General features: G+C 36.1%; 2 protein-coding genes and 1 long non-coding RNA gene across 4 annotated transcripts; 1 reads left to right on the plus strand and 2 right to left on the minus strand.

Annotated features, from left to right (window-relative positions):
- Nucleotides 1–2258: 2258 nt before the first annotated feature.
- Nucleotides 2259–3466, minus strand: LOC135072260 (uncharacterized). Its single transcript, XR_010257385.1, has 2 exons — nt 3328–3466; nt 2259–3082 (listed from the first exon to the last, which is right to left on the minus strand). It is a non-coding gene; the product is annotated as an uncharacterized LOC135072260 (long non-coding RNA).
- Nucleotide 3467: 1 nt separating this feature from the next.
- On the minus strand, nt 3468–9696 carry LOC135072134 (RNA-binding protein cabeza-like; the record flags this gene model as incomplete). Its single annotated transcript, XM_063966085.1, has 6 exons — nt 9586–9696; nt 9331–9498; nt 8725–9010; nt 6596–6627; nt 4074–4216; nt 3468–3983 (listed from the first exon to the last, which is right to left on the minus strand). Coding segments are annotated over exons 1-6 (1155 nt in total), but the record flags the coding sequence as incomplete, so codon positions are not given.
- Nucleotides 9697–9836: 140 nt separating this feature from the next.
- LOC135071894 (polymerase delta-interacting protein 3-like) lies at nt 9837–20116 on the plus strand. Of its 2 annotated transcripts, XM_063965753.1 has the most exons (9): nt 9837–9937; nt 10033–10133; nt 10221–10410; nt 10663–10741; nt 11023–11148; nt 11255–11438; nt 17314–17488; nt 17776–17963; nt 18721–20116. In XM_063965753.1, exons 2-9 carry the CDS (start codon nt 10069–10071, stop codon nt 18809–18811), a joined length of 1098 nt encoding a protein of 365 aa, XP_063821823.1. In that variant the 5' UTR covers nt 9837–9937; nt 10033–10068; the 3' UTR covers nt 18812–20116. The 2 variants fall into 2 exon arrangements, with proteins under 2 accessions (XP_063821823.1, XP_063821822.1); XM_063965752.1 differs by having other exon boundaries at nt 9890–10133.
- The last annotated feature ends 5610 nt before the right edge of the window (nt 20117–25726 follow it).

Raw genomic sequence — 25726 nt, forward strand, 5'->3', positions numbered from 1 at the left:
CTGGTCAGGCTATAGTTAGCCTGTATTTGTAGGGAAGATTATTTACACTTAAAATGGAAAACTATAGTCTCAATCTCATTAAACATAGGTACTGTCCATATTCAGAGGTACTCTCCATATTCAGTGAGAATAACAAGGACTAATCAACTAAAAAGCATGAAATAAATTAATTTTAACAAAAAAATTAAAACTGACTCCAAAAAACCTGCACTAAAAAGTAGAAAATAATTACATTATTTATTTATTAGGACAAATTTGTTGTGAATTTTATCATGGAAGCTAATTGCATTGACGATGAGATATACCACAGATATAGGTATATCTATATCTGTGAGATATACCTTGTTTTATTGAGAGGAATGGCGGTATTATTTTATTACATGACGGTCGACAATACTACAATTTTGACATTTCAGAAGTGGTACAGGAAAATGGCGTAATATTGTCTTTATTCTATGTACTTAATTAATTATAATTAGGTTTTACTTTTATCTACATCCATGTTACTTCATTTGTTTTTATCGATGTTCATTTGTTTTTGTCTTTTGGCCAAATTCAAGAAAAGCTAGTCCTCTTGGTCACGTGTACAATTTAAGTTGGTTGGGTTTTACGGCCAAGGGTACAGCGGTTAAAATTTATTTACCACTGTACCATCAAGGGAACAGCCAAGGGTACACAGGAAAATAAAACTGGTTACTGATCCTGAAAGTGCTTCACGAGCTCTATCCAACGGTACCAATAATAGGTTACAAAATAAATAGGATCTATCCGATAATTCAATGTTTCTAGTTTCCATACATTTACTACTGCCATAGTCATGGCACTCATGTCTTGATAATATAGCAAGTAAAGCCTAAAACCAATGTTTTCCATGAATAATTTGTAAGTAAGAATGCAGTAGCATACATTTAGTATGGAGGCTGAAAACATTGACTTTTCGGATAGATCCAGTTGTTAATTCTGTAACCTATTACTGATATCGTTTGAAAGAGCTCGTGAAGCACTTTCAGGATCAGTAATCAGTTTTTCGATATCTTGTGTAGTTTAGAAATAATCGAATGAGATCACTTAACGTTTCCACCTTTAGCCCAGGGCCCCCTAAACTCACGGCCCGGCTGTCTCGAAGCAGTACTAAATAAAGATGATTCAGAACTCCGCTGCATGCAGCAGTGCTGCCTCTCACTGCATCGCTTGAATGTCATCATCTTCATCACAGCTATATATGTAGCAAGCTACTTCATGTAGCCCTTCTAAATATCAGTCTGTAGCGTTCGGAAATTTCGTATTCCCGAACGCATCACAACTCTAATCTGTCAGTTGGACTTTGACAGATAAGCCTTGGCGCCTTTTCGTCACTTCCTGCGGCTTCCAACCAACTCTCTTGGTCGTAGGTAACTTGTCTAAGAACTTGGATTGTAAATTTATGCTCACTGGTGCAGTGTATTTTGTGTAACACAAGTTGTAACAACATCGCCCGTGTATTATCGTTGTTTGGAGTGCAGTCACTTCGCACTGTCGTTGCGAATAAACAGACATTGTTAAATCTAACCGGAGTTTGATTCGGCTCGGGGAACGCCGTCATCAACCCCAAAAGTCGAGACAATAGAAATCAATTGTTACCGCGCGGCCGCAGTCGTCTCATCATAGACAAACTTGAGTTGCGGAGTGTTACACACGAACCAATTCGCAGAGCTCTAATCAACGCTATGCGTTCGACTTCGCATAGCGTTGCTGCTCCACGCGCACTGTGAGACCATAGTAATGTTTGTGAATACGGGCGTAAGGGCCTTGTCACACTGGCAGATTACAAGTTTTCCAACCGGAGCGCGGCGGAGACGCTGTGGGTTCGCAACGTTTCCGCCTCTTCTTCACACACTACGTCTTCGTTTTGTGATAAGAGGCTCTGAAGTCTAAACACTAGGTTATCAAGGTTCATGAAATACAGCGTGGTGACTGACAGACAGCGAAGTCTTAAATAGGGTACCGTTTTTACCCTTTCGGTACGGAACCCTAAAAAGCAAGTCAATAAAAACAGATTTTTGTCTAATATTAAAACTTTTATTACAGAAACCACGACACGATATTTTAGAAATTCATTGCTATTATTTTAACAATAATAAGTATTGCTAAAATCACAAAAGTAAACCATTGAACAAATCGTACTTAAATATAGAGACAGACAAGATGTCTAGTTTATTTTTATCATTTTTAACGTTAGTCATGTGATTAACAAAAACGTTTTAACATTATTTTACTAGTACTTACCAAACAATCATTCTAGTAAATGCTTTTACATATTGTATTGAGAAAATACATAACATATGGAAATGATTTGCTATAAATCTTACAAACAGTCATAAAATATCAATAAACATCATTTACTTTTCCATACATCGATATAACTAATACATTTTAACCGGTTCCTAATTAAATATTATGTTAATAATTATTTATCAGTTCTGCATGTTTTAAGTTTAAAAAAAACGAGAAAGGTTATTCATTACTTATCTGTTATTTAAAAAAATGAAGATTTAATTAAAAACCGGTTTTTATATGGTTGCACTCAGAAACGTTTCTGTTTAATCATTACGAAAAATATGATAACTCTTCTATGCTAATTTGAGTAATAATTAGGCTGAGTTGCACCACCTAACTATTACGTTAACCGGTGCTTTTTGTATGGGAGTTTCAGATTTTTGACGTTTGTCAAAGATAAAGTAAGATGGTGCAACCCAGTCTAAGGGAGAAGCCACACGGTGCGATGCGGTCGCGGCGCGGCGCCGGAGCGATGCCGCTGCGGCGATAAAAATCAATGATATGCCAGACGGTGCGTTCTGACGCCGCACCGCAGGCACACCGCACTTCGATTGAGCGAGACGGTGCCGTATTGCGGCGCCGCATACCACATGTGTACAGTGATGCGGCACCGTGTGGCTTCTCACTAAATGTTACTGAGTGGGACTGAATGTTCTATCTAAACTTCTGTTTCTAAATTACAATTACAACTTATGTCAAATTCAATGCTTTATCAATAAATCATTACATTACGTAAAATTAATACGGTCTCTGGCGGTCTCTGCCCCTGAAACAAAAAGAAAAGAAAACGTGAGTTATGAATTAACACTTCCGACTTACACGACTATGTACGCGCAATTTGTAAGCCTGCTTGATCCCGGTACGGTAGGAGAGCATGCTAGGCCGTTGACCTACACTCGTGTTCATTTTGTAATGGGTCGGCTCTTGACTATCATTTGTCATACGGTAGGGAACGTTAGCGAAGCTTGTGTTTATGCGAGTATATTTTTAAATTAATTTCGTTCAAATTACCCGCCATCACCCCTCATGGCACCGCCGCTGCCGCGGTCGCCACCGCCGCTACCGCGGTCGCCTCCGCCGCTCCCGCCGTAACTTCTTCTGTCGCCACCGCGGTCGCCCCCGCGGTCCGAGCCGCCGCGCCCGCCCCACGAGCCGCCGCCGCCGCCGGGCCCTCCGCGCCCGCCGCCCCCGCGACCCCCGCGCCCGGGCGGGCCTCCGCCGCGACGGTCGCCGCCGCCACCGGACGGCGCCCCGCCTCCGGATTCACCGGGTTTCGCCTCGTTGCAGCGATTGCAGGACTTTCTCCACGAGAAATTGGTGTTTCCGCAGCTAGGATTGGAGCATCTCCAGTCGCCTTCGCGATTGCCGGAGGGCGGGCCGCCGCCGCCGCCTCCTCCGCGCCCGCCGCCGCCCCCGCGCCCGCCGCCGCCGCCTCTGCCCCCGCGGAACCCGCCGCCGCCGCCACCTTTACCACCGGCCCAGGTGTTTTGTCTTTGAGCGAGCGACACCTTTATGGTGGCGCCGTTGAAGTCTTTGCCGTCGAACCACTGAATGGCCGATGAAGCGGCGTTTGAATCTTCGTAGGTGACGGTCGCTTCGCCTTTGGGTTGGCCGGTGGATTTATCTTTGTACATCCATACTTTCGGGCGTTGTGTTTTTTTGTCAATCTATAAAAAGTAAAGAAAAGAGTTTAGTGAAAAATAGTAAAAAATATCTGTATAATAAAATAAGACATTCAGTTCAAAACGATAACTTACTTTAATTATGCCAATAGCCCCGAAGTGTTGACATAACTCATCTTCTGTCGTAGAAGGATTCATGCCTTGAATAAAGACTGTGTCTTCCTGGGTGACCATATCACTTCCCCCCCGGTCCCCGCCTCCGTATCCTCCACCGCCACCTAGCAAAAATAACATAATTAGAAACGTTTATTTATTTACATGCAAAATAAACTATATTATTCAATTATACCGTTAATGTTCATAAACGCAGAAAACCTGATAGCTTGTATTTTTTAACTACAAAAACAGCTACTGTTTCTCTATATTCTATGAACTAATAAAATTAAAATAAATGGACTCCAAACACGCAGTTTTCAATTCGAAACTATAACTCAGGATTTTGACGATGCACGAACAAGTTGACGATTTTTTAAAACTTAAATCTTTCAAGATAGTTTACATTAGTGATTATTTATATTTTTATACTTCGCTTGGTGTAAAGTGGACTTATGCGCTAAAAGTGGTGTGTAAGACCCTGTTCAAATACCCAAACGCACGCATTTCGTTACACATTTCTCTACACAACTCTACGTTGTCAGCTTTCAGTGATGCAAGCCCACCAAAATATTCTTCTCGTTTCCGACTTTACGATGAACCTTGTTTTGTTGAGCAGGTATCCCGACAGTTTTAATTTCAAAACCACAAGGGAACAGCAGCAGACCAATAACCACGTTTTAAAAGAAATTCGTCCGTAAGTATGAGTGATTAATATTAATACACAAATTCCACTCCATTATTACCGTAAAATTGTATGTTCAATTTTATACCTCCGTTTATAAACCTTTTGTGACACTTTAAAACAATGAAACCTTTTCCTAACTTACAATAATTCTTGAATATTTTAATATTAAGGTTATAATTTAACACACCTTTAGTATTTTGAACGCAGCGCTTCTTTGATTACACGTAACACTTAGAACTTAGTTAACACAGCCTAGTTAAAATTTCAGTTTCCCGTATAATTATCGTGCTCATTAATATCTATAGGTCGTCCGCCACTTAACTACTTAACACAGGCCTCTTCCTTAGATTATCCTAGCGACTGGTTTTGAACGAAAGAAACGTATTGAAAGTTCTGAAACTTTTCTTAGGCCGTTAGTTTGCCGAACCAGCCAACCCGTCACCTTACACTTGACAATAATTTTGACCTATCATCACGCTAAATATTGTTCTTGAAATAGCATTTTTTAATCATTTTTACCGTTTTCACTAACGCATATTTAAATTCTTTATACTTTTCTATTACACATAATATAAAACCACAGGGCTGCCAAATTTTTATATACAGTGTTTCTGGTAGACTCCTCTAATTTCAAAAAGAGTTAAAATAAAATAAATGATGAGGTTTTTATTTATCTAAAATATTTTAATTTAACATTTACGCGATAAAAAATATTTGTTGAGTTGATACCAGTTACTCTGTATACTTGGTTACGTAGAAATTAATAATTTATACTTTTTGCACTCAGACCAGACTGCTGACAATCGTACTTTACCTATAAACCTGATAAAACGCAAATTTCACCAGATGAATACATACTCTGGCATAACCCTACCATACCGCTATAATGCTGATATCAAACATATATCAGTATCAAAGCAGAGTGACATGAGCATCCCTTGAGTGGAGTGTGTCTTTAGGGAATGCAAAGTTACGCCAGACAGTTACCAAAAAATATTTCCTAATACGTATTATCCATGTTATGTTTATACCTTTGTTTAACAAAACCCTACGATTCATTATTATTATCACCTCTGTCTGCAATATTAATAATATTATAACGATCATCAGTAACTTCGTACCATTAATGATGAGTTTTGGAACTATTGACTCAATTCTGAAAATGATTTCACCAACGCTAATAAGCAAGGTCCGAGTGATTAATGAAGTTTCTAAATTCTCTTGAAGTTGGCGCGCGCTTAGCCAACTGACTTACCAGAGACGGTTATGTTTGACGTGATTGTAACCCACACTATACCTTCATCATTAGCACTGGCCTAATAAAAGCAGGGGTAAAAAAGTACTATTGGAACGAAAATTTGTGGATCAGGCTTACGACGTCCAATGTGGAGGTAATTACATAGTCTGTGTCTTAGTTGAAATAGAAAGAAGAGTATTTGAGTATTTGTCAGCGAATCTTAGCGAGTCCTATCTTTAAATGTTCTCAATAAATGTAATAATAATAAATATGATTACTAAGTTGCGATACCAGAAAATAGCTGTGCAAGATTAAAAAACCGTATTGTACTACTCTGCAAAATATAACTACGATCCTTATGAAAGATGTAAAAATCCAATTACATTTCAAGCACAACCATCTTGCAACTGCTAAAACTCCATCCTGATATCATAGGAATCAAGCTTTATTTTACAGGTCTAAACATGTCAACAGCCAAGTAGTACAAAATGAAACCCCTAAGACGTTTGGCAGCCCTTCAATATTATACAAATTAATAATATGACAATAGCACCACTCGCTCATCGCGAGGAGCTTTACCTTTATTAAAACCACCCCCCCTGCCGCCGCCACTAAAACAATAAAAACGGCGTTTAGTACACTGGGCAGGCTGGGGACCGTACGCAGCACGAAGATTGACCGACACCTAGGTACACCTAGACAAGTCGCCTTGTCCGTCTGTTGAATCCTTTTCTTTACCACAATGTTATTACCGTGATACCTTGAAAATCTTAGAACAGTTTTTGAAGACATTATAATACACTTCTGGACACATGCAGGTATATTAATTGAAATATGTAAACTGCGTCAATAAATTGGAAAAGTATTTTATATTAGGATTTTTTTAAAGATATTTTTTATAATAGTAAATTCATAAATGTATCTAGAAATTTTCACAGCTTTGCAGTGAAAGGACAGTATGGCATACATATAAACAATTTTTATAATTGTATATGTGCATGACAATGCTTTGTATTTAATATTGATAATTTATACAGTAAAATAATAAAACACTTTTCCAAATTCCCTGCAGGTAGTTGATATGTTACAGTAGAAGTGATTTAGTTTGATGTCAATCACAAAATAGTATCTTTTACTAAATTTACTTATTAGTACAGTAGATTTAATTTTGTATTTTGTTTCAATAACACCTAAACTGTAACATATTTCGGGTGATGCAAGATAAATGTTTTAGACTGGGATATTCAATGGAGATTTTTATTTTTGTTCTCCTGGTAATTTTTCTTACTCTTGTAGTCATAAACACTCAACATGCACCATATTTAACTACCCTGTTTTCTGGGCCTAAGTATGACAATGCTCAAAATTGATAAATGTTAAACCTAGGTACTTACATAAAAAATATCAATTGAAATGAAAAACTATTAATAACAACTGACAAATTAATTATCATCTAATAAAAAATACTTGAACACATTTTATCATATCAAACTTAAGCCCAAAAAAATGGTAAAAATTTACAAAATTTATTCCAACAATACCAGTTATTAGCGATACCTGTGAGTACAACTTTACATAATAGAATTAGTATCTTAGATAAATAAACAAAGTAACAATTACATGACTCAACTCCTCAGAACGCACACTTAAGTAGTTTATACTCCTTTAGAAATAGTCATGTTCAACTGCATAATAATCCTTAACCATGATAATGTGTAACCAATAGTATAACCAGTATAGACATGAGTGCCATCAATATTGCTAGACTGCCAAATTGATGGTTATTTATACCTTGTGAGACAACATCGTTTTTGTTAAACCTTATAAACCTCTTTTTTCTTCTAGTGAATACTGTAGAATTTTACTATTCTGCTCTACTATCTGTTCCAAACCAAAATGAAGAAGTTTCAATAATTTTAGCCGATCACTGTGGTACGATCAGCAATAAATAATATGAATGACAAAGGGAGTACTGGGTATTGGTTAAAGTTGAGGATGATAACTTGTCTTACTTTAGTAGCACAATTTAGTCTTTTTTTTAATATGATTTAATATGAACCATCTCTTTGTGTATAAAAATATTTTAAGGACATTCTGGTCATATTTTTAAAGAATCATAAAAATATTTATCTTTAGTATTGTAACTAGACCAGTTATTATTGTGAAAGTAAAAGTTGGTGTTCAAAAAAGTGTTCAGTGGCTAAGTTTATTTTGTTACAATTGAACTACCAAAACAAATGTGCACACTGCATTCATATCAATTGAATAATTGTGAAAAAATCCATGTGTGATTGATTGGTGTTTAAGATTTTGAAAACCCCCTATGTTGGTGTTTGTAAATAGTCACACAAACTTAAACACAATCTGTCCTGTAAAAATATTTTAAAATATATGGTTGTAACCTGGAATAAGAGCAGTCGCCATGTCTATTATACCCAATATAATGTTTCTACATAAATTTTTACACTAAATGTTGGTTATAATCTCTTGTGTACCAAAACACTATCAGTCATAGATTCACCCAAATACACAAGAATATTATACCTTCAACAATAGCACCTTCTGTTTTACTTAGCAGTACCTAATTACCTTATCTTTTTTTCATTTGCATGAAATCTACCTTAAATACTGAATTACCATAGTGATTTTATAACAATTAATAGACCTAATTTATATTAAAAAATTATGAAAAAATAAGGGAAACTTACCCATAACCACCATCTCTATTCCCCCCATCTCTGTTGTAGCTTGATCTGTCACCTCCTTCATAGCCCCCTCGGTCTCCACCTGAATAGTTACTGCCTCCACGGTTGCCGCCATAATTGGAGTTGCCACGGTCTCCACTGCCGTAGCTGTTTCCTCCCCTGTCACCCCCGCTCACATTGTAATTACTGTCATTACCGTGGCCATAGCCACCCCCACTCCCCCCATAGCCGGAGTTAAAGTTTTGCCCATAATTACTCCCAGGTTGGCTGCCTCCATAAGAATTGCTCCCTGAAATTGAAACATGTTCAGTTGTAAAATTTTGGCAACACTACATGTTACACATTTCACAAAAATTTACTGAGACAATGTTCTCACTATATTATTATTATCTATGACTATAGCATAGTGAATGAACAAACAACGTTTGGGGGTGGATGGGAAATTACACTTTAACTGGGAAAATAGTCTATTAATTTAGATACACGAAGCTAACTACATTTTTATGTTATGTAGTCAATATGATACGACGCCCTCAAAAGCGTTTATCAGTCTCCGTCAGTGCCACACACGCCTTATGACGCCGGCCGAATTGAGGTAAACGCACGCACCTGAATTTTGATTCCACTCCTGGCCTCCAGCTTGGTTCGAGTAATTACTTTGACCGTATCCTCCTTGTCCTGATCCATAACTGCTATCTCCGGCAGGCATTTGAGGTGGTGGCACAGAATACTGTTGAGCAGAATACCCACCGCCACTATAATCGCCCGAGCCGTAAGCTGTAAATGACAAAATACAGACGTTATCACTCTAAAATTATTGTCAGTACACTGTCGAGTAATATTCAACAGAATAAATGTACTTACGATCGCCCATTATTCTTTAGAATAATAATTTCAACCGAAAAACAATACCTACGTTTCAAGCGTGGCGATTGAAAAGAGACGTCAAAATGGCCGCTAGTTTGCATTTTTTTTAGCAAGCCGCTTGTCATCGATTAAAAAAAAACAAAATAACCAACGGCTGGCAGCCATATTACCGATTCTTTAAAAAATAGTTACCAACTATTTTCCCGTTCTCAATATTTTTTTACTAGGTCTATGTCTTTTTCTGTAATTACAAAATCTGAAGGCAAAAAAGAAACCCACCTATTATTAAAAAAAAGTAAAATGTCAAATTACTACAAAATTGCTACCAAACGAAGCGGATTGTATTTTAGTAAACGAATTTCTAATTTTTTCATTTCTATTAGCTGTGAACGTTGATATTAATATTGATAATAGTCTAAACAATTGTAAACATCTGGTTTACAGACGCAGTGTATACTCAAGAACTTGTGAGGTATCAAAATGACCTCGTATATTGATATGAGTTTGGAAGATATCATACAGAAAAAGAAACGAGAAAATGTGAAGTATGTACAAGTAAAATGAGACTACATACATTTATTTATTGAATGCCTCTTTTTTGACTTATAATATATTAATTGAAATTCTTCCAGATCGAAAAATACGGCGCCACTAGGAAAAGGTAAAAATGTAATGCCGAGACCCAAAATTCCAATTACTGACGCTAGAAACAAAATAATACATAAAAAAAGAACTCAAATAGTAGATGCTAGAGAAAAGTTGGCTGAACTGGCTAAACAAAAGGATGCCAGATTAAAAATAGAACAAATGAGATTAAAGCGGGTAACATATTTATATAATTTAGCTTCTATACTACCTACAGGCATATAATACCAATATAAAATTATTAACACTTAAAATTGATATGTAATTAGTGAGAACTTACTTGGAGAATATAATATTTTGAGAATTTTCCATGCAGTCCTGTAGATATAGCTTATAAGATCTTTCAAGAAGAAGTTCTAGAAAAGACTAACTGCTAACCACATTAATTAAATTATTATATATTTATTGACTTTATTCTGCTGGTTTTAGCTGTCATCTCAACAGAAACCTAGAAATATGTATCAGCATCGCAACAAATTTTTGAGGACAGTCCAAAATAAGGAACGGCGTAAGTACAGTGCTTTCAAACTGTAAGAGTTTCAAGAGTAATCTAGGCTGTTGATAATTTTCACTACTTACCTTCTTGCCTTGACCTGTGGTTGACTGGTAGTTCTCTTGGTGGCATTCTTGCCACCCGGCGTTAAGTCCGCCACTGTACAATTATTATGTGCAAAAAGCTTAAATACTAAATAAATAGCTTCTATTCAAATTTCAAGTATACACCAGGATTATCATTTGTTATTGATACATAAGAGCAAAAATAAAGTTAAATTATTTGTTTCATTATAGTGTTCATTGACCCATCAAGACAAGTGGTTTCTCAGCCTTTGGCCACTGCCAGAAACATCTCTAAACATCTAAACTTACACTCCAGGCGGTTTGATGAACCAATTCCCATACAGGCAAAATTGTCTGGTATGTATATTACTGTTATAATAATTATCTATTTACTTTATTATTGTCAATTGTTGTTTTTTGAGCTAACATATTAACAACTATATATTTCATTTATTTTTCATAGGAATTACCAGACCTCAACCCATCCTGAGAACTGTTGAAAATGATATTGAAGTCATTGATGATCCCATGGGAGATGAGTATATTCCTCCAAAAAGAACATTATCATCCAACCGTAAAGCCAGCTTGCAGCTAAAAATAATTGCTCATAATAATGATCCTTTGGAAAAAAGGACTGCTGTTTACAGGTTTGAATATTTGGGTCATTCTAAGTTAAGAGGTAATGTGTTGTATGGAGCGACGGCACGGCATTTTTTTAAAATATTTTTACTTAAGTATACATCTGTTTTATGGAAACCTTAAAGTTGAAAATGTTTACAAAGTGGCCAGTCAATTTGTTGGTTTTTTCTCGTTTTATAAGCGACCAGGGTAAATACTCAGTCCAGGGTAGAGACAAGGTGCACACGGGAGGATACTTTATGGACAGGGAAGAGACATACACATACTAAAAACAGTGTATTTTTAGGAATTAACTTTATTTATTTATTTTAATTTTAATTATGAATTATTTATAATCAGACTTTTCATTTTTTAGCAAACTTTGTTAACAAAAATGTATTTTAAGCCTAGGTACAAAACATAAAAAGGTTCTTACTTTTACTTTCCATCAAAACAACTATCAATAGTCAATAACGAAATAAAAAGAAACAAAAACTTCTCTGAAATATTATTAAACTTTTCTTGTACAACCATTTGAATTGAGAGGTAACTAAAAAAAATCTTTATGTAAAATCTGCGTTCAAAGACATCAATAGATTCATTAAAGCATAAAAAATACGCTACCCTCTCATTTTTAAGTTAGGTTAGGGTAGTTTTTTTAAAACCTGATCCCAGGAGATTAAAGAAACATCATCATCAATTCATAATCGTCATTTCAGCCATAAGACGTCCACTGCTGAAAATAGGCTTCCCCCAATGATTACCACAATGACCGGTTGGTGGTGGCCTGCATCCAGCCCTTTCCTGCTCCCTTTATGAGGTCGTCGGTCCACCTTGTGGGTGGACGGGACGTCCTACACTGCGCTTTCCGGTACGAGGTCTCCACTCCAGAACCTTGCTGCCCCATCGGCCGTTAGTTCAAATACAAATACAAATACAAATACAAATCTATTTATTCAAAAGTAAGTACATGCATATAAAAACAAGCAACAAATGTTTAAGTACAGACATTAATGTATCTTACAAAATATTATGATTCTAAAAACATTGAGCTTTGCTTCCTAAGTTAGGGCAGAGCCCTGTATTTTAGGATAAGCAAGCGCTCTTCCCATAGCGAAAATTCGCAAAAAGATACATTTTATAGCTAACTAGGTAAATGTAATTTTTGACACTGGTAGGTATCTCGAAACAAAACGTGTTATAACAAGTTTAACAAAATTAAAATCTATTCACATTACAATGCATTATAAAGCATATTTCCCTTGAGTGTAATGATAAAGGGCATTTGTAATCAGGACTATAAATTACAGAAGTAGAAGAAAATAGTAATGATTTGACTTAAAGTTAATAAGAAGTATTGACTATTCAATCACAGTCAATAACTCTTCAGTCTCATCGTATGTTTTCTGTTGTAGCCACGCCTTAAGAGCTGTGCTACATTCATACCTACTCAATGGATAAATTTTAAGATGTCTATTTATTTTATTATACAAAAATGGTCCAATGGAAGAAAAAAAATTTTTACTAAATTTTGTTTTTGAAATTACTCTAGATTCGATAACAATGTCTTTACGACGCTTGGTTTTTATCCTCTCTGGCTCAAAATTCAATAACTGATGTTGTCTTTTAATAGTACAAAGAATAAACAGCTGACGAACTGTAAGTACTTGACAATCTTTATATAAAAATGTCGTGGAATAGGAAAAAGGTCTAAAAGTGCAAACTTTTAACACAGCTCTTTGGGCCCTCTCTAAAGTTATCATGTTAGATTTGGGAGCACCTCCCCAACAGGATATGCAATAACTTATAAGAGACTCACACAGGGCTTGATAGACCTGTAGTAGTAGACCTCGTTGAGCTACATTTCTTAAGTTTTTAAAGACATAAATTAGTTTTCGCACACGTCCAGTTAAAAGCTGCAAATGAAGTTTAAAACTTAGATTTTTGTCTACCAATACTCCCAGATACCGAATAACTTCAACCCTCTCCACATCTGGGCACTGGCAAAGTGAAGAAAGATTGGTGGTCAACGATCGATAACAATTATGGGCAATAATTTTGTATGTGTCAATTGGTTGCGTTGTGTTACGTATTGAAAATGTGAGGTACTTAGTCTTATCCGCATTTAAAGTTAATTTATTGTTGCGTAACCAGTTTTGCACAAGATTGAAAGACTGTTGTGCCACTTGAAAAGTTTTTTCCCAATCGCTTTCCTCAAAAAGAAGCACTGTGTCATCTGCATAACAGATAGACCTTCCTGAAAGCAAATTCATCTTACAGAGATCATTTATGAAAATTGTAAACAATGTGGGACCCAAAATACTGCCTTGCGGCACACCATAGTGGACAGGTAAATAAGTGCTTTTATGATTTCCGATTTTGACCGCCTGTAATCTGTTTTGCATGTAGCTCCTAAATAGGCTAAGTTGTTTTCCGCGTATTCCAAGTTTTTCAAGTTTATTCATTAGGATTGGGACAGAGACCGTGTCAAAAGCTTTCGCTAAATCCAAGAAAATTGCTAAACATCTTCTGCCAGAGTCCAAATTCTGCGTTATAAATTTAATAACTTCTTGTATTGCACCTTCTGTATTTTTTCCTGGTCTAAAGCCGAATTGATTTTGCGCCAGTAAATTATTAGAGTCCAAAAAACTAATGAGGCGCTTATTAATAATTTTTTCCAATAACTTGGATAAAGCGGGAAGAATGGCAATTGGTCTGTAGTTGTTGACTCGGTCCCTGTCCCCTCCCTTGTGTATTGGTATTACTATCGATTTTTTTGAGAGCATCTGGAAATACACCAGTATCCAAACACCTGTTGAAAATATGAGTGAGTATCGGAACAAGCACATCCTTGTGTGTTTTAAGAAAACCGTTTGAAATGTTATCCCAACCGATAGAACACTCATTTTTAAGACTCATAATGAGGGATTCAATTTCAGCTTCATCAGTGTTTGTAATAACGAAAGAATTTAGGGGAGCAGTTGTTTCATTACAAGAGTTGGAAAGGCGATCGACTGTTTGAATTTTTTCGGCTAAAGACTTTCCGATATGAATAAAATAATTATTTATGTGATCCACGGCTAAATCGGGTGAGTTGTGGGATAATAGCAGTTCGTTTGGACATGATTTGGGTTTTTTAGTGAAAGTTATATTTTTTAGTACATTCCAGAGTTTCTTTTTATCCTTTCCAGCACGAGATATTAGATCTCGTTCATATTGCCTTTTTGTGTTTTTAAGTAGATTATTGCAAAAGCACTTGTATCTCTTATAAGTTGTTTGGATGATTTCATTATTTGGATTTTGCTTAGCTTTTCTAAAAAGACTGTCTCTATTTTTTACACAACGGAGTAAACCTGGTGTCATCCACGCCTTCAGAATTCTTTTATTATTAACGATTTTGCAGGTTGTAGTGTTTTTCAGGTGTAGATTAGATATAAGCTCAATCAATCGATTAACAGCAAGGTTGGGATCATGGATGTCGTAAATAAAACTAAAATCTGTATTTCTCATATCTAAGGTCAGATTTGCCACATTTAGTTTAAGAACTGTATTTGATTCAGATAATTTATATTCAGGAGCAATACCAGACTTCAGACAAAACAGTACCGCACTGTGGTCAGTAACATCGGACTGAATGACAATTGTCAGTGTGGGCTTTTTTGTTTTTAGCAAGACATGATCAATACAAGTCTTACTAGCGTGTCTAGTAACCAAATTATGAGCTGGTAGAAGACCATAGAAAGCTGTCAAATTAAGATACTTTTCTGTGTGTTTATCAATATTGTTAGGTAAGATATCTAGGTTTATATCGCCCATAATTGCCACACTCCCAAACATCATTATATTTTTTAAAACATTTTCTAATGAATTAATAAAAGAATCAACACTGTTTTCTCTAGAAGGTGATCGGTAAATAGCAATAATTGCTAGTTCTGATCCATTTTTTATTAATAGACAATTTCCGCCTTTAAAAATTGGTTCTTCAATGGTAACATTGAGACCATTTCGCACAAAGACTACAACACCATCATTTTGGTTACTACAGTTCTTGGTTGCAAATCCAATATAACCGTTTACAATTGGAATGATTGGGTTGCAAGATAGCCAACATTCAGTCAAAATAATTATGTCTAATTGAGTTTTTAATCTGTCTATTAATAGAATAAAATTATCCAAATTACACCCGATACTTCGTATATTTTGCGTTATAATTTTCAGATGATTGCCATTTTGTGGGATTAGAGAGTGACATGAGTCAATCTCGGATGTAACGGCCATGGATACCTCAGTTTGATCTAGATCGTTAAAATCTATTAAGTCCCCAAAAAGGAATCCGAAAAATATACTGACAGAAATAAGTTATATGTCACAAAACAAAACTCCAGAACAGCTATAAATTCCTTCCCCGCGTCTAAACAGGTGAAGGTCGACCGCAATACCATAATATAATATAATAATACTATGTGTAGCGCGCTCTAAGTTCCGCGTACTATGTGCCCTGCCCTTTGTCACTTGAGGTTGCTTGATTGAAGACTTTCGTCTATAGGCACTGAGGTATTTTGGACGAAAAGATGTTGCGTAGTTTCCTTCACAGAAACAGTGACTTTAGCATGTGTTTGTGGATAATCCAAAGTAGGTACCCAATTCAAAATGATGACATAACTCTGGCTGGACACACAGAAGCATCTCAAACTTTTTATAATGTCAGGTATAAATACGCAACCGGTAACTTGGTGAACCTTTACTGTGCCTGAAAAAGTCTTTATACCTTCAGTAGAACCTAATGTTGCTGCTTTTTCCGATAGCATGTCTACGGTGTATCTACGGTGAAAATTTTCATATTCGGGCAGGTTTTCTCAAGGGCTTTAGCTTTCTAGATGCCATTTTTTCTGTAAAAAAGTCATATTAAATTGTAAAGCTAAGATATACATAATACCAAGTAAAGGTTCAGAGAAAAATATAGAAGTATTCATGAAAACGCATACAAATGTATCTCCCCTGGTCATTACGAATCTCCCCTGCCATCAAAAAAGCCAGGGGAAATACGCCAGGGGAGATACATTTTCGATCAATATCTAAAATAGCCGTAAAAGTGTTTTTCGTACGCAATTCACATCCAAACGTAACAATGTATGCACTATTCATAGTAAATATTGAAGTTTACATTAGTATTTTAACAAATAATTGCTGAATAAAACTTACCAGAGGAAAGACTGCATTCACTCAACACTTCTACACCCAGCGAGCGGCGTGACTGAAATGGCGGTTAAAATGACTTCGCAGTCGGCTTATGCGCCGCTTGCTGATAGCTTCACGTTACATCCTATGCACTAAAGGACATAACTTTCACAAAATAGTAAAACAAAACTAACTTTTAAACGAAAACAAAAAGCCAGGGGACGAGACACGAAATACGGAGGACAAATTTCGGCGTTGATATTATTTATGAAAAATTGGAATTTATGTAATTTTACTTATAAGACAGTGTTCCTAAGTTATTGTTTTGTATAAAATTAACGATGATGAAGTAATTATTTAATTTTAATACGTTCATAATAATTGGTTTACAAATAGTCGGGTTTGGGACAGCCCAGGGTAGAGACGTTTTTCTTGTATTCAAAATCAAAATCAAAATCAAAAATTTGGAAATTAGAATAAAAAAAAGGTACTTTTTTGCCCTTGCCATCGAAAGTACCTCTTAACTTAGAATGACCCATTTGTATTCTCATAATTATGTACCATTAGAAAATCCATTTATTTTTATTTTTTTCAGATAATAATACATGTCTTTCTACAAAAGATATTTCTAGATCAACAAATCATCAAAGTTTCACACTAAAATCAACAATGTTATTTCAGTTGTTCAAACAAAAAACCAATGTTTATTGACACATAATGTTTCAGATCTGCTGTACCAGAAAAAGAAAAAAGTCCACCCAGGCCTCCATCAATCCTGAAAAAAAGACCAATGGCAGCTTTACGAACTGATACCGTTGAAAAGAAAACAGAAAAACCTGTATTAGAGTACAGGATTATAGTCAGTAACTTACGCAACACTGTTACCAGTGGAGATATAGAGGTACTTATTATTTAGCAGGTTAACCTCTTGTTTTTATTGTGTACTAGGTACAACCTAGGTACGAAACCCGGGGCTTCGCCTGGGGGTTTCCCCGGAAATTATTCGAATTTTTCTCGCCGTAAAACCATCCTTGGACTTAAACAACAAAAAAAAAATAATTTGCAAAATTGGTCCCGGCGTAGTTGAGTTATGCGCTTACCAACACATTTTGCGAATCATTTTCATCTTTATAGATTTATTCTTTTTGCACTTTCTAGATTTGTCTGTTTACTTTTGTATTATTTTAGGAGTTATTTGGCGATGTAGGCGGCATGGCGGAATCGCGGTTAGTGCGGCCTGGCACTGCTGAAGTTATATACAAAACGCAAGAGGACGCCCAGCGGGCTGTGGACCTGTACCACAACAGGCAGCTCGACGGCCAACCGATGAACTGTCTTCTGGTCACTCCACGTGCCAATGCCCCACCACCAACAAGGTATGTCATAATTTTTTTTTTATGTTTCTGCTTCATGGCAATCAGTTTTCCAACAATAAGCCACTTCAATTATTAATTATAGAACTTTCTTTTGACGTTCAAATAAAATAAGACAGGTATTATGTTAAACGAAATTTTAATATTGTTTTGGGTTAAAATTTAAATAAATGGTTAATCTTAATGTTTGAGTTCGTTCGTTCGTTCGTTTCAGCCGAAAGACGTCCACTGCTGGACAAAGGCCTCCCCCAAGGATTTCCACAAAGACCGGTCCTGCGCCGCTTGCATCCAGGTACTTCCCGCGACCTTCACCAGATCGTCGGTCCACCTAGTGGGAGGCCTGCCCACGCTACGTCTTCCAGCTCGTGGTCGCCACTCAAGAACTTTCCTGCCCCAGCGGCCATCAGCTCTTCGAGCTATGTGCCCCGCCCACTGCCACTTGATTTTAGCGATTCTGCGGGCTATGTCAGTCACTCTGGTTCTCCTACGGATCTCCTCATTTCTGATTCGATCACGCAGGGAAACTCCGAGCATAGCACGCTCCATCGCTCTTTGGGTGACCTTGAGCCTTCTTATGAGGCCCATAGTAAGCGACCACGTCTCAGAGCCATAATAATGTTTGAGTAAATTGATATAAATTCAATGTGTTACATCTTAAGTATTGGCAGATTTAATTAATCAGGCTTTGTTCACTATAATATTATGAAAGTATGATTCCTGTATTTAAGAAAATTAAATGTTAGATTATCAAATGTTTCAGGAGCAGTTCAAAGCCGGCCCTATACAGCACTAACTCCAATGTGGAACCGGATATATCAACTTTCCACAAAGTGTTATTCAGTAATTTGTAATAGGTTGCATGTGGGGAATATGTAAATTTTAAATTATCAGTTACTCAAACCATATATCATCATAACTAATAAGTATTCATAGTATAAAGTAAATGTATAAAATGGTTCTCTTTCTCTATTCAAGAAAATATAGTAGTAATTAAGAAATGTATTGAAAAAAAAAATTCAAGTTGTTTTAGGTGCAGTCTTACAAAGCAAATAAATTGAAATATTGTGCATATTCCCTATTATGCCCGTCATTCACTAGGGTGGAATCGAGTCCCAATGCTTTACTCCCACATATTTGTGTTTGTTTTTTTTGTATTGCTAAATTACAATGTATGTTTAAGGAAGTAAAGTAAATGGACTTGATTCTGTGCCCCAATGAATGCCATCATTTATGATAAGAGGTACGTCGAATTTTATGTATATCAAGTAATTTGACATTTATCAGGATCCAAAGAATATTTCCGTATAAATTGTCATTTTGGTTTTCATACGATTGACTTAACAGGTATACCCATTATAACCACACAGGATCTCTACTAGTGTTGCAACGTGTGCACATAAGTTTTACTAGCGGCTCTACTCCTAAGGCACCATCGCGATCGTATAGCTCGTCGCATCATCGCATCATGTTAAGACGATTGGTGACCGGAGTAACATTACTAAATGACCAATAGATGGCGTGAACATGAATTTCTAGGGGTTTCTATTGGTATATGGGTATTTATTTTAATTCCTCCGATCACCATATATTATCATAAATACAGGACGGCGGCACATTAACCTAAATAGATGTCATCATAAAACGGTACATATTAACACCTTTAAAGGTGCTGTTTTGCAAATAATTTGACCATAGGTATAGCACATAACTGACTCAGTGCCTGAGGTATGGGAGCGGTACGGGATGAGGGGTAACATTGACATAAATGACGAGTTAGAGCATACAAATCTGAAAGAGTTCTGAGCCCCGATTACGGTAATTTTTAACGTCTCCGATGCAGACGCGCTTCATCGATTCTGCGATACGATTGGTCAAAACAGCTGACGTACGCTGTTTTTATCATTACGCTGACCAATCGTATCGCAGAATCGATGAAGCGCGTCTGTAGGCCTATCGGGGCTCGAAGTTTTTAATGTGAAACATAAGCGTTTGATAGTCACAAAAACACCCACCCGTACTGCAGCTCTCGGTATGATGTGCCTGAGGGCACTGATTCAGTTAAGCCCTACTACCTATATCAACAATGTGCTGTCGATTGTACAATTAGGCCAGTAGAATTAAACACAAAAATTGATTAAATCGGAAATAATTCCTACAAAAGATTTTTTTGCTTTAATGGCTTCATTGGTTGCCCATTAAGACTCTCCTAAGTTTTCGACTTCGACGCAGTTGTGCTTAAGTGGTGGGGGCCCCCGAAAGGGGCGTTTTTTCGGTTTTCCGGTTATACCGCGTAAAGGACTTACCCTATCGAAAAGTGGTCTTCATGACGGTTGAAGGGCACTTAATCCTGCATTGAATAAGACCAAATTCAAATGTTTTGGATAAACCGTTCCCGCGCTAAAGTTCGGAAAAGTAGAAAATATACGTATAATTAATGACCCTCTCCACGTCCAATGGCTTGTTACCCACAGGCTTCCAAGTCTTGAAAAGGGCCACCTCAACCAGTGTAACCCTATCAAGGCTTACGAGCTTGATGCGCCTATCCTTGTGCGTCCCAGCCGTTCCTTAACTGCGGTTGGTGCACCTCTTCCTTGCACTCTCCTGAACGACCCTGTGTTACCTACTGTGGCTGTCCCTCTTCCTTGCAGCCTCCTGCACGACTACGTTGCCTAGCCGTATGCCTGGTCCAAGGTTCGACGCCACAAAATCAACTTCGCACGCGTGAAAATAGTTTAAATACTATTTTCCGTGCTTGCAACATTTTTCTTTACTGCTTCGGCTCTATTAGTCGTAGAGTGATTGTATATATCCTATAGCCTTTCTCAATTTATGAGCTATTCAACACAAAAATAATTATTTCAATCAAACTAGTAATTCTTGAGATTAGCACGTTCAAACAAACAAACAAAAAACTCTTCAGCGTTTTAATATGAACTTGTTGTTGTTGATTTTTGGCGTCGAACCTTAGACCAGGCATACGGCTAGGCAACGTAGTCGTGCAGGAGGATACAAGGAAGAGGGGCAGCCACAGTAGGTAACACAGAGAAAGAAAGAAGTTATGTGTAGAAAATATGTGTATAATTAATGACCCTCCATTAATTATACACATATTTTCTACTTTGCCGAACATTTGCACGAGAACGGTTTGTTCAAAACATATGAATTTGGTCTTATTTAATGCAGAATTAAATGCCCTTCAACCATCAGGAAGACCACTTTTCGATAGGGTAAGTCCTTTACGCGGTATAACTGGAAAACCGAAAAAGCGCCCCTTTCGGGGGCCCCCACCACTTAAGCACAACTCCGTCGAAGTCGAAAACTTAGGAGAGTCTTAATGGGCAACCAATGAAGCCATTAAAGCAATAAAATCTTATGTTGGAATTATTTCCGATTTAAAAGCTAATTCTACTGGACTAAATGTGAACAATGTATGTAGGTAATAAGTTTGAATATAATGTCAATAAATAAACCGCGATCAATATACCGTTTTTTTATGTATAGAACTAAAAACTATAATTTTAGTGTCTCAAAACTCTACCGAGTTTGATATCTTTGTCGCGCCATATTATTATTATGGTGCTACGATCTTGCTAAAAGCATGAAACTAGCACTCTTAGCACTATTGACTTACTAAAAATTTAGAATATGTGTTTGCCAATCAGCATTACATACCTTAGAATTTAATACATTAAATAATATTAAAGTAAAACTTGATGTTTTATTTAACAAAACCCGGATTTATCCCACTACTAGGCGTCTCACAGGTACTAGACTGGGAAAGACATCCCCACTAGAGAACATCCCCCACGGTCATCTCCAGTGGCGGCGTAGCATGGGTTGGCACCCGGGGCCAAAGAGCATAAAAGAGTAAGAGACGGCACTCCATAGATATTTTTTGAGCTCACGCACACATATGCATTTTAGAGAACGACCCGCAAATCTTTACCAACCGCACAAACTACAGGCGGAGCTACCAACATAATGCCTTATTTTCTGACAGTATTAGTGACGTTCGTAATAACTTATCGATTATCGATACTTTGCTAGGGTTGTAATTGCATATCGATATCTAGTATAGGAACCTTCAATATTTTAATGATTACTATTTTTATTTTATACTATGTGTAAGTAAAACGAAGTTTTGTAACGTAAATTATTTATTTCAAAATAAAATAGGTATATTACAATAAGTATTGAACATGACATAGCAGTTGTAGGCATGAGGAATTATTGAAAATTATAACAAAGTACAGAAATGATAATTTTGTAAACTTTTATTTTCACAACTTTTTCTAAGAAAAAATAGGATTTTTATTTATAAAGATAAACATCTTTAATTTTCTTATCAGCTGATCGAACCTCAGCCTCAAGATTACTTTTCAATGCTTTGTTGCTGTGCTTTTTTACTTTTGTCAGCAAAATTGTTTTCACTTTTTATGAAGCTGTCATTAATGATTTTACAACTTTTTCTTAGAAAAAGGTAACTTAATATTTTAAACATCTTATCATAAATTTCTTTATTATGTTGTTGACATTTAAACCAACTAAAATTACAATTTGTACTCAACATTAAGAAAATGAATTTTCCAACATTTTCCATATATATCTGGTCGGCAATATGGTCATGATAAAATTGTTTAGCTTCATTTACGGTGGTACATAATTGAATTGTTGGATAAACGAGACTTTTTTTATCATGCCACCATTCGCGAAGAGATATATATGCATACAAATCATTGTCAACAGGAGTTTTCACGCTCAAACACTCTTCACAAATTAAACAAGAACTGTTCTGTAATAGTTTGGCAGCTAAATACCCGCTTACATATACTACTGGTTGGTTTTCAAGGCTACACAAATTTTCAATGGGCTGTTCTAAGTTTTCAGGGTCCGGGATAGACAACACAGGATAAAATTCAGTGTCTGTGGAATCTTGAACATTAATTTTTATTTCTGTTGTTTTTAAATTAGTTTTTAAAATGTCTTTATATTCCAGCATATGTTTATTGTTGTCTGCTTCACAATTAGCACTTCTGCTATGAGGCACTTTCAGCCCAGTAACCATGCTTGTTTTAAGCGCTGCAGTAAAGTGCGTGATAGTGGGATTTCTATTGGTTACACTGTGTTGCCTAATGATTCCAAATAAGTTTTCCAGAGAGTCTTGGTTAAACTGTCTAAGGTTCATATATTTAAACCCTTCATTCTTTAACTTTTCCCAAATATCGTTTAAGGATTTGATAGATATTTGATATCCCTTTACGCATTTAACATTTTTTAGTATCGTGTTTTCTGCTGTTATAAATTTTATGGTTTTTAACTTATCAGTATAAAAGGTCCAAGACTCAATGTGATTACTTGATGTGGAAACATTTTCCCGGATCCCTTTCTTTACGTCATTTAAAGATGATGGACCATTTGTACAATCAAATAGTTTATCTAACTGTTCAATCACAAATGCTGTATCATTGCAATCAGAAACTTCTTTCCATGCCATCATTTTTAAAATAGCTGCCACGGTATTACTCAGAGCATGCGCAGCATACTTCACCCTCATCTTAGTTTTGAATGTTGGATTTACAATGGTACTATTCAGTTTTTTAAAATTTAAAAAATTTCTGTTGTGTTCTTCTGCAACTACCAAATGCCTCCATTGTGCAATTTTTCCATCGAAAGACATATTTCCACTTTTAAAGAAATTGTTTCGTAATGATTTGAACAAGTGAGGGATGTCATAGATTATAAAAATTTTGTCATTATTTACAGAGAAAAAGTTGCTATCTATGCCTTGTCCACAGTTTCTTTTTAACATGTTAAGAGCTCCTATATTTGTAGATCCCTGATCACAAACTGTTGTTAGAACCATAAATCCGATTTCTTTTAATTTTTTGATGATGTCCGATATAATTTTTGCCAGTTTTGCTGTTGATATTGTGCCTTCCACAAAATAGTGCGCAATATATTGTTTGTATTTATGTTTAGCACCCTGTATCATAAACACTAACGCATGGTCTGCAATTTTCTTTTCTCGTCCCATGTTCTCGCCCTCTCCATAATCCACGTAGCCATCCACTTTATCAGCAATTTCGTTATAAATTATCCGTTTCTTTAACGCCATCTCGTCAAATATTAACGAGCAATATTTATTTTCCTTTGGCATACTTGATGCTTTTGCCTCTAACATATCAATTATATTTTTATTTATACCAGGCTCCATTGGTATATTTTTTTAAATCCTTTGGAGCGTTTTAGTGCTTGGTAGCGTAAACAGCTTTTGCATATAGCGGTATGCTTTAGGGGACCGTTTAAATATAGCCAAAGCATATATTTTGTTGGCTAAAGTCCACCTTTTTCCTTGTGACTTTTTTTTGTTATTCTGCACTACATCCTTTACTAACGATGTCAGCACTTCCGAATCTAACTTGTCTAAATTCACTCTTGACTTCGCTATATTCCTTATTGTTTTTTTTGCATTTTGTAACTGTCGCCAAAGCCTCTTCTCTTTAATTGTAAATGTTGATGAAGTGTCTGTAATAAAAACATTTCCATTAGTAAAAAAAACAACATTAAAGCAAATTGAATTGAATATTGGTTAATTAATCAGCAATTTTACTTAGTTTTTTAAATTAGGTATGTTTTATCTTACCTTTCATTTTAATGTTTTTCTTAGGTCTTTTATAACTGTGGACTAATATTTCTGCCTGTGCATCTTGATGGCAAATGTTTTTATCATCTGAAATATTATAAATATGCAAATTAGTTTAAAATTTATTTTGTTGTTTTATGAAACATATTATTTCCAAATCAATCAATCATTATCAAGTTTTAAAAAAATGCAAAGACAGGATAATGATAGCTCTTCTCATAAAATATGAAGCGTGGACCCACCTTCAATAACAATGACATAATATTAAATTAAAGGCATTTAGAGGTTTTAATGTTCTGCATTCTGGATGCGATCTGCGGGTATGTCAAGACAATCTGTAAGTGGTCGTGATAAGGCAATCAGTCACGTGTGCTTTGCGTTCTTTGTTCGTATCCGCACGGTTAAATCGCATTAATATAAAATGTACAGAAACCTAGAATGTTGTACATATAAGTTCATTTTGACCTGACTGCAGACTGCAGAACGCATCCAGGGTGGCATTCTTTAGTTTGAGGGAAGGCATATTTTAGAAGGTAAATAATTAGTTTGTACACTTACCATGAGTAATGGGTTTATAGGTCATATGTTCTGGTGCATTGGAAGTAGAAGGAAGAGGTTCAAAAGTTGTTTTCGCAGAAATACCAGAATCTGGTATATCCACAGCTCCCAAACATGTTGAATTTAGTTGTTTGGTTGTAGTTGTAAGGGGAACTGAAAGCAGATAATGAAATGTGAATTGGGTAATAAAATGTCATGTTCTTACCCAACTTTAGGGTACAATCAGTCTAGTACATGTCTTGCTCACATTAAAAATTACTAGCTTATAAATATTATTAAACTAGCTGACCTGGCTAATTAATGTAGATTGCCTAAAATTTTTCAAATTGGTCCGGTACTTTTTTTGGAGAATTTGTATTACACAAATTACTAAAGTCCCTCTAACTCAACACACATTCTAAGCTAAATTGTGTTACGAGTGGGTTTACTACAATATTCAAGCTGTGGGGTTCTAACCCGCACTTTAGGCTATCTTGGCTTCGAGTTACGGAGCCGATCAAATACAAACAAACAATTAAATATTTCCTTTTTATATTATTAGTATAATTTTAGATAAACATACCTC

This window comes from Ostrinia nubilalis, chromosome 5, assembly GCF_963855985.1.
Source record: "Ostrinia nubilalis chromosome 5, ilOstNubi1.1, whole genome shotgun sequence".
Lineage (NCBI taxonomy): Eukaryota > Metazoa > Arthropoda > Insecta > Lepidoptera > Crambidae > Ostrinia > Ostrinia nubilalis.

Coding starts and splice junctions, on each gene's coding strand:
- LOC135071894 (XM_063965753.1), top strand. CDS start 10,069: ATGACCTCGTATATTGATATGAGTTTGGAAGATATCATACAGAAAAAG. Junction 11,149..11,254: donor CATACAGGCAAAATTGTCTG/GTATGTATATTA, acceptor TATTTTTCATAG/GAATTACCAGACCTCAACCC. Junction 11,439..17,313: donor AAAAGGACTGCTGTTTACAG/GTTTGAATATTT, acceptor ATAATGTTTCAG/ATCTGCTGTACCAGAAAAAG.